We start from the raw sequence: 10,299 nt of genomic DNA, 5'->3' as shown, positions 1-10,299 counted from the left end.
CTACACCAGAGTAGCTGGCAGCCAAACACCTACTCTCTCTCTCTCTCTCTCTCTCTCTCTCTCTCTCTCTCTCTCTCTCTCTCTCTCTCTCTCTCTCTCTCTCTCTCTCTCTCTCTCTCTCTCTCTCTCTCTCTCTCTCTCTCTCTCTCTCTCTCTCTCTCTCTCTCTCTCTCTCCCCCTCCCCCTCCCCCTCTCTCTCTCTCCCACTTTCTATCCCTCTCTCTTGGACTGTGTGTGTGAGAGAGGGAGGGAGAGAGGGAGAGAGAGAGAGAGAGAGAGAGAGAGAGAGAGAGAGAGAGAGAGAGAGAGAGAGAGAGAGAGAGAGAGAGAGAGAGAGAGAGGCAGGGAACGGGCAATGGGGATGGAGTCATTTCTCACACTGAGCCAGTTCACAGGTGGACCAGCGAGTGTGTTCACTCAGCTCTGACCAAACATGATTTATCTGCCTCTTTGCATCCAATTTACACTGGATGGTGAGTTTGCCGCACTGACGGGGAAAACAAATGTCCGGGCCGTTCTCGGGTCATACACAGAAAGGCTAATGGATTTGGGGGTTTGTCAAAGAGAGTCTAAGGGAATCCAAACTATTGGGAGCTGTCCGAGTGTGGGCTGTGAGTGAAGTAAAGACATAAAGCCCCTATATTACACCCAACATTTCACCCTCTGGCTGATTTACATCCACTGCCATCAATTCAAAGCGCACGTTTAATCATAAGGCAATGGAAGAAGAGAGAAGAAATCCACCATGTGGATTGTGACATGGCCCAACTTTGCCCAGTGTTCTAATCTACATTGCAACAATGGCCAATGGAATCAGAACACATATCTCTATGGCAACAGCAACAACACAAGGAATATTGTTATGTATATAACAATTCCATGCCACAGCATCATCTTACTGCCAGCTAAGTTGAATACACTGTGTCTGATCCACGCTACTGACGTTCACAGAGCATGATCTAAGGTAGGTTGTTGACATTACCTTTCACAGTGTTCTCCAGGGAGGCAGAACCAGTCATGCTTCACGGTCACTTTATTGGGAGGCACTGCTATTTTGAATACCCCAGGGGAGGCTGGTCTGAGGTTAAAACCAGAGGACAGGCTTGTGTGTGTTTGATAATAATAATAATAATAATACTAATACTACATTAGACTTATATAGCGCTTTTCTAGACACTCAAAGACGTTGATAGCATTCCTCATTCCATTCCATGCATTACAAAGTCCCCCTCCTCCAATTTCTACCTCCACCAGCCTCCAGTGGAATACACAGTAACCATCCTGTTACCTGATCCGCTAGCGGTTGGCTTGACAAACTTCCCAAAAAATGTAAACTTCATATAAACTTCCATGCTACGAGACAGGACCAGTCAGAGCAGGGGGGGTGCAGAGGGAATGCATAGATACACAGAGGTAATGAGGACAGTGTCAGGCGCTGGTGGGTTTGTATAGCAGTGAGGGGGACATTCCCAGCGGGACGCTAGCATATTGAACAGTACACACTGTGACAACACTGGCTTAGGCATGCGTTTGAAATATGAAGGGCTGCTGAACAGAGGGGAGAGAGAGAGAGAGAGAGAGAGAGAGAGAGAGAGAGAGAGAGAGAGAGAGAGAGAGAGAGAGAGAGAGAAGAGAGAGAGAGAGAGAGAGAGAGAGAGAGGGGGGGAGGGAGAGAGAGAGAGAGAGAGGGAGGGAGAGAGAGAGAGAGAGGGAGAGAGAGAGACAGAGAGAGAGAGAGAGAGAGACAGAGAGAGAGAGAGAGACAGAGAGAGAGAGACAGAGAGAGAGAGAGAGAGAGAGAGAGACAGAGAGAGAGAGAGAGAGAGACAGAGAGAGAGAGACAGAGAGAGAGAGACAGAGAGAGAGAGAGAGAGAGAGAGAGAGAGAGAGAGAGAGACAGAGAGCGACATAGAGACAGAGAGAGAGAGATGAGTCTCAGAAGACTCAGAGTTTTTCTCCCTGAGAGCTAGCAGCATGGCTTCTCTTTTCTATTAGCATCTTAGCAACTCAGGTAAACGTTAGATCTGTACTCTCCGAAAATACTTCCCGTTGTAATGTTACACTGCAGGAAATGTACTCCTATTGGAGCCACAGTATATTCTCAGGTCAGCCGGATAGAGAATTGCTAAAAAATATATAAGCGTGTGGTTGACTGTGTAGGCTGAAATTCTGATCCATTAAAGTTTCAATATATTGCTCACAATGCTAGCAAGTTGGACAAAGGGCAACGAACACCAAGTTTTCAAATGAACTACCTAGGTCCTAGAGCATAAAACACCAAATTCCAACAATTGACTGACAAGTTGATTGCTTGGCAACATAACTACTACTATTGTCACGTCAATCACCATCTCAGCAGTCAGAGGGGGCTGCAGGTTCCTGTGTCAGGTGGAGGATGCAGAAGAAGAGCAAGAACCCCTCCTCCAGGAGGGCCGACATCCAGGACATCTACCAATGCTACGCCTCGGGGGGGACCACACTGCCCGCCTCCGACCTCCTCAGGTTCCTCCACAGGGAGCAGATGGAGGCCACGGCCAATCAGGAGACAGCGCAGGGTCTGATTGACAGATATGAGATTGACGAGGCAGGTGAGTAGGCGGGGTTAGTTGGGAACATGAATGCAACTGAAAGCAGACTTTTTCTTAGGCTGTGTTCGTAAAATTCGCTGTGGAAATCTGATCAGCACTCACGGAACGCCTCTTGTCCAATCGAAATTACTTGGTTCCCATTGCTCCCATTGCTCCAATGGCTCTCAGACCGAATTTACGAACGCAGCCGTAGAGATCGGAGGACAGGCTCATTGTGATGCATGGAATGGAATAGGAACGGTTCCTTACCATTCCTCACTCCAGTCCGTGCATTACAATGAGCCTGTCCTCCGATCTCTACCTCCACCAGCCTCCACTACTGTACATGGTTATCACAGTAGTTTCAATATACTCTGCTCCTCTAGGTAGTTGTCTGACTCCGCTTTTGTCACGTTAGATGATTGAACTGATATAGTATATAGTTTATAATACTGTATATTCAGATTCATGCACAGTGCGCCGATTAGATAGCAGCCCCCCCCCCCCCCCTTCTTGTAATCTTGGGTTGTATATGTTCTATTGTAAAGTGCTTTGAGTTGCATTTCATGTACGAAAGGGGCTATATAAATAAAGCTTTACTTACTTCATTCAGATACAGAAAAAAGCCCATCAAGTTGCATTACAAATAGACATCAAATTGTCTTTGACATAGGCATGGAATGAGGAATGGTCAAACACGTGTTTGATAACATTCCTCACTCTCCTCCATGCATGGGCGTCGGAAGCCCAAAAGATGTGGGTGGGACAAGTGAAAACTGAAAGGGGGGCATGGGGGTCCTCCCCCAGAAAATGTTGGTTGAGTAGATGCCATTTCCTGCATTCTGGAGCATTTTAACATGAGGTTTGATACTTTTATCTGGCTGTAGCAAGAGAGGAAATATAGGTACATTTTGTAATTTCACTCAAGAGGTTGGCCCCAGTCAGATCACATATTTGAAAATATTAAAAAGCTAAAAGTACAGAAATTGGTACAATGACTACAATGGCTTCGACGCCCATGACTCCATGCATTGCAATGAGCCTGTCCTTTGATTTCTGCCTCCACCAGCCTCCGCTAGATTGGGCCTCTAATAAGGTTGTCACGCATCAAATAATTCCTCTTCACAGCAACAAAAACCATCATCTTCATATTAGAAGGAAATGCTTTCAGTGGCATCGCAATTGAATCATACAAATTCAAGTACATCCTCTACAACATTACTATGATTACTATAACATAGCCTCTGCTAGCATATCATTCATTAGAGTAACATATCACTTTAAAACCCAACCTGTGTGTGTGTATGCATGCGTGCGTGTGTGTGTGTGTGTTGTGTGTGTGTGTGTGTGTGTGACTGTGTGTGACTGTGTGTGTGTGTGTGTGTGTGTGTGTGTGTGTGTGTGTGTGTGACTGTGTGTGACTGTGTGTGACTGTGTGTGTGTGTGTGACTGTGTGTGTGTGTGTGTGTGTGTGTGTGTGACTGTGTGTGACTGTGTGTGACTGTGTGTGACTGTGTGTGTGTGTGACTGTGTGTGTGTGTGTGTGTGTGTGTGTGTGTGTGTGTGTGTGTGACTGTGTGTGACTGTGTGTGACTGTGTGTGACTGTGTTCCTATCCTTGGCAGCTCGGGTGAACAGGACCATGACATTCAGGGGCTTCCTCAGGTACATGGAGTCTAAGGACGGTAGCGTGTTTGACCAGACGCACAGGCGTGTGTACCAGGACATGGACCAGCCGCTCAGCCACTACTTCATCTCCTCCTCACACAACACCTACCTGATGGGAGACCAGCTGGTGGGCAAGAGTGACCTGGACGCCTACATCAGGTAATATAACTCACGATGTCAGGTAATATAACTCACGATGTCAGGTAATATAACTCACTATGTCAGGTAATATAACTCACTATGTCAGGTAATATAACTCACTATGTCAGGTAATATAACTCACTATGTCAGGTAATATAACTGACTATGTCAGGTAATATAACTCACTATGTCAGGTAATATAACTCACTATGTCAGGTAATATAACTCACTATGTCAGGTAATATAACTCACTATGTCAGGTAATATAACTCACTATGTCAGGTAATAACTCACTATATCAGGTAATACAACTCACTATGTCAGGTAATATAACTCACTGTCAGGTAATATAACTCACTATGTCAGGTAATATAACTGACTATGTCAGGTAATACAACTCACTATGTCAGGTAATATAACTCACTATGTCAGGTAATACAACTCACTATGTCAGGTAATATAACTGACTATGTCAGGTAATATAACTGACTATGTCAGGTAATATAACTGACTATGTCAGGTAATATAACTCACTATGTCAGGTAATATAACTGACTATGTCAGGTAATATAACTGACTATATCAGGTAATATAACTCACTGTGTCAGGTAATATAACTGACTATGTCAGGTAATATAACTCACTATGTCAGGTAATATAACTCACTATGTCAGGTAATACAACTCACTATGTCAGGTAATATAACTCACTATGTCAGGTAATATAACTCACTATGTCAGGTAATATAACTCACTGTCAGGTAATATAACTCACTATGTCAGGTAATATAACTGACTATGTCAGGTAATATAACTCACTATGTCAGGTAATATAACTCACTGTCAGGTAATATAACTCACTATGTCAGGTAATATAACTCACTGTCAGGTAATATAACTCACTATGTCAGGTAATATAACTCACTATGTCAGGTAATATAACTCACTGTCAGGTAATATAACTCACTACATCAGGTAATATAACTGACTATGTCAGGTAATATAACTCACTATGTCAGGTAATATAACTCACTGTCAGGTAATATAACTCACTATGTCAGGTAATATAACTGACTATGTCAGGTAATATAACTCACTATGTCAGGTAATATAACTCACTGTGTCAGGTAATATAACTCACTATGTCAGGTAATATAACTCACTATGTCAGGTAATAACTCACTATGTCAGGTAATATAACTCACTGTGTCAGGTAATATAACTCACTATGTCAGGTAATATAACTCACTATGTCAGGTAATAACTCACTATGTCAGGTAATATAACTGACTATGTCAGGTAATATAACTCACTATGTCAGGTAATATAACTCACTATGTCAGGTAATAACTCACTATATCAGGTAATATAACTCACTGTCAGGTAATATAACTGACTATGTCAGGTAATATAACTGACTATGTCAGGTAATATAACTGACTATGTCAGGTAATATAACTCACTATGTCAGGTAATATAACTCACTATGTCAGGTAATAACTCACTATATCAGGTAATATAACTCACTGTCAGGTAATATAACTCACTGTCAGGTAATATAACTCACTATGTCAGGTAATACAACTCACTATGTCAGGTAATATAACTCACTATGTCAGGTAATATAACTGACTATGTCAGGTAATATAACTCACTATGTCAGGTAATATAACTCACTATGTCAGGTAATAACTCACTATATCAGGTAATATAACTCACTGTCAGGTAATATAACTCACTATGTCAGGTAATATAACTGACTGTCAGGTAATATAACTGACTATGTCAGGTAATATAACTCACTATGTCAGGTAATATAACTCACTATGTCAGGTAATATAACTCACTATGTCAGGTAATATAACTCACTATGTCAGGTAATAACTCACTATGTCAGGTAATATAATTCACTGTGTCAGGTAATATAACTCACTATGTCAGGTAATATAACTCACTATGTCAGGTAATAACTCACTATGTCAGGTAATATAACTCACTATGTCAGGTAATATAACTGACTATGTCAGGTAATATAACTCTCTGTCAGGTAATATAACTCTCCCTGTCAGGTAATAACTCACTATGTCAGGTAATATAACTGACTATGTCAGGTAATATAACTCACTATGTCAGGTAATATAACTCACTATGTCAGGTAATAACTCACTATATCAGGTAATATAACTCACTGTCAGGTAATATAACTCACTGTCAGGTAATATAACTCACTATGTCAGGTAATACAACTCACTATGTCAGGTAATATAACTCACTATGTCAGGTAATATAACTGACTATGTCAGGTAATATAACTCACTATGTCAGGTAATATAACTCACTATGTCAGGTAATATAACTCACTATGTCAGGTAATAACTCACTATATCAGGTAATATAACTCACTATGTCAGGTAATATAACTCACTATGTCAGGTAATATAACTGACTATGTCAGGTAATATAACTGACTATGTCAGGTAATATAACTCACTATGTCAGGTAATATAACTTACTATGTCAGGTAATATAACTCACTATGTCAGGTAATATAACTCACTATGTCAGGTAATAACTCACTATGTCAGGTAATATAATTCACTGTGTCAGGTAATATAACTCACTATGTCAGGTAATATAACTCACTATGTCAGGTAATAACTCACTATGTCAGGTAATATAACTCACTATGTCAGGTAATATAACTGACTATGTCAGGTAATATAACTCTCTGTCAGGTAATATAACTCTCTCTGTCAGGTAATAACTCACTATGTCAGGTAATATAACTGACTATGTCAGGTAATATAACTCACTATGTCAGGTAATATAACTCACTATGTCAGGTAATAACTGTCAGATTCTGACTATGTCAAGTTATATAACTCACAGATAATACAATTATGTCAGGTAATACAACAATGTCAGGCAATACAACTCACTATGTCAGGTAATGCAACTCACTACATCCGGTAATACAACCAACAATTGTATTACAACTAGACGCATTTAGCACAAGAGAGGATATTCAGGTACACTGCTTGCATGAACATGTTTGAAATGCTAACGCTTCACTCTGCAGCCCCCAGCCTGGCCAGAGCGCAGCAGGAAGAGGGTTCAGGGTTGTATTGATGACATTCTCTGAGCTGAGGAGTCAATCTCCTCCATCTCTCTCTCAGGCTTCTCCTCCAGACACTGCATCACTCTCTAAGGCCTCTCCTCCAGACACTGCAGGGCTGGAAAGGACTGGTGCTTTGTTCAAACCCTCAATCTTCTCATATTTCGAGACCCACTAGGCACGACGCTGAGCCGGACAGTTTAAATGTCTCTCTCCTTTATAAAGAACAATGGAGGTGATATTAGAAAGGGGCTGATGGCAGCAGCGTGTGTTTATAGTCCCTGAGGGACCATGGAGGAGGCTACTCTCCCCCTGTCAATAATGTGCAGTCCTCTAGCAGAGCACCTGGGAGGACTTGTTTACTTAGCTAATGAAAGGTTCATAAGTAGGCTGGGGGTGTGTGTGACCACGCTCACCTCTGGGTCTGTCAGGTGGGAGTGTGTGAGAAAGATTCTAGCGTACAGAAAAGAAAGGTACAATACAAGAAGCATGGAGAGATCGTTTCATCCCATACAAGGGATAGAGGAGGGGGCGTTTGTTTTTTGTTGCCCTATCAGGATATATTTTGATTTGCAGAATCCTATTTCGATTTCTCATTAATCATTCATTTGTTTTGCCGCTGTATGACTCCAAAAGTTATAGCCTTCAAAACACATTTTTGGTTTGATGGGGCTTCAAAATCATCTTTTATGTCCTAAAAAAAAACAGACTGTGATGTTTTGTAAAATAAATTGGATTTTGCCTTTTATGACTGGTAGGGGATGTTTTTCTGTATCACTGTAAGCCTAATGTCCTCCCTCTGCCCTCATCTTAGCTCCCACTCTCTCACATTTCTTCTCCTCGCTTTCAGATTCAGTATACAGATTTCTATGTTTATCATACTTCTGTGTGTGTGTGTGTGTGTGCGTGTGTGTGTGTGTGCGTGTGTGTGTGCATGTGTGCATGTGCATGTGTGCGTGTGTGTGTGTGTGTGTTGTTTGTGCGTGTGTGTGTGTGTGTTTGTTAATGCATGTGAATGAATGAATGAATGAATGAATGAATGGTCTTTATTGTCATTGCTATAGTACAGGTACCAAACAACGAAATTTAGGAGGGGTGGCTCCCCTGGTGCTAGGAAAGAAAAAAAAACAAGAAAAAAAAACAAGAAGGGAAGGAGCTGGTGTACACTATCCACTCTACTATACTGTACAGATAGACGACTAGGGTTGTCATATTGCACATAGTGTTATTGCACATTCATTTAAAGTGTCGCAGTTTGCAGGCTTGAAATGTACATATGTGTGCGCGTGTGTGTATGTGTGTGCACATGCCTGCGTTTATGCCCTTATGTATGTGTGTGTGTGTGTGTGTGTGTGTGTGTGTCCAGTGCTCTGAGGAGGGGTTGCCGGTGTCTAGAGATTGATTGCTGGGATGGCCCAGACACGGAGCCCATTGTCTACCACGGCTACACTCTGACCACTAAGATCCTCTTCAAGGATGTCATCACAACCATAGAGCAACATGCCTTCGAGGTGAGTACACCATACCGTACAAATGCTTCAGCTAGAGTAGATCATACAGTACTAATGCTTCAGCTAGAGTAGACCATACAGTACTAATGCTTCAGCTAGAGTAGACCATACCGTACTAATGCTTCAGCTAGAGTAGATCATACAGTACTAATGCTTCAGCTAGAGTAGATCATACAGTACTAATGCTTCAGCTAGAGTAGACCATACAGTACTAATGCTTCAGCTAGAGTAGATCATACAGTACTAATGCTTCAGCTAGAGTAGACCATACCGTACTAATGCTTTGAGGTAGACAGTCACCAGCAGTACAAATGTAAAATAAAGAATAGTGCTTGATGTTGTACCTCAGGGCCAGGGGAGGCTGGTGGAGGTAGAATAGTGCTTGATGTTGTCCCTCAGGGCCAGGAGAGGCTGGTGGAGGTAGAATAGTGCTTGATGTTGTACCTCAGGGCCAGGAGAGGCTGGTGGAGGTAGAATAGTGCTTGATGTTGTACCTCAGGGCCAGGAGAGGCTGGTGGAGGTAGAATAGTGCTTGATGTTGTACCTCAGGGCCAGGAGAGGCTGGTGGAGGTAGAATAGTGCTTGATGTTGTACCTCAGGGCCAGGAGAGGCTGGTGGAGGTAGGAATCAGAGGACGGGCTCACTGTAATGCATGGCACGGAATGAGGGCTGGTGTCAAACACACACCCGTCCTCCGATCTCTACCTGCGCCAGCCTCCACCGCGTCAGGGCTCCCTACAGCGATCTCTACCTCCGCCAGCCTCCACCGCGTCAGGGCTCCCTACAGCGATCTCTACCTCCGCCAGCCTCCACCGCGTCAGGGCTCCCTACAGCGATCTCTACCTCCGCCAGCCTCCACCGCGTCAGGGCTCCCTACAGCCATTTACTCTCGTCTCGGGAACAATGGCCCCCTGCCGCTTTGTGTGTTCATTCTAATTAACACGCTTCCTAATAGAGATGTTCTGTCGAGCACCGCAGGGGCGCTCTGATCCTGGGAGCTTAGGCCGTTCTCTGTGATGTGACTGGAGGAACCCTGGCAGGTCCCCAATCAGGGGACAGAACACAATAGATCACAAGCTTGTGTAAAGAACGGAAAACACTGGGAGAGATTGTCTGTCGTGTGTTGGTAGCAGTGGAGGCTGGTAGGGAGACATCATGTCCTGCCTCCACCAGCCACCCATGGTTCATAGCTAGTATGGTTATTGTGTGACAGGTGTCTCCAGTCTGTACCCAGTGATTCTGTCTCCATATTTCTTCACAGCGCAAATGATCGTCGCATTACGAGTTGATTACACTTGA

The 10,299-nt window shown here is 43.1% G+C and overlaps 1 protein-coding gene across 1 annotated transcript in view; it reads left to right on the top strand.

The window, feature by feature from the left end:
- Positions 1-2,395: 2,395 nt before the first annotated feature.
- Positions 2,396-10,299, top strand: part of LOC308170481 (1-phosphatidylinositol 4,5-bisphosphate phosphodiesterase zeta-1-like) — a gene marked incomplete at both ends in the record, with an annotated part of 32,080 nt that continues 24,176 nt past the window's right edge. The window contains 3 exons of the mRNA XM_080545269.1: positions 2,396-2,588; positions 4,192-4,393; positions 8,856-9,000. Of these exons, the coding sequence (XP_080401395.1) occupies positions 2,396-2,588; positions 4,192-4,393; positions 8,856-9,000 (540 nt within the window). The remainder of the gene's footprint in view (positions 2,589-4,191; positions 4,394-8,855; positions 9,001-10,299) is intronic.

Source organism: Nansenia antarctica (assembly GCF_963989245.1).
Source record: "Nansenia antarctica genome assembly, chromosome: 14".
Classification (NCBI taxonomy): Eukaryota; Metazoa; Chordata; class Actinopteri; order Argentiniformes; family Microstomatidae; genus Nansenia; species Nansenia antarctica.
Note: the sequence above shows the minus strand (reverse complement) of the source record. Positions and strands in the feature narration are given on the sequence as shown.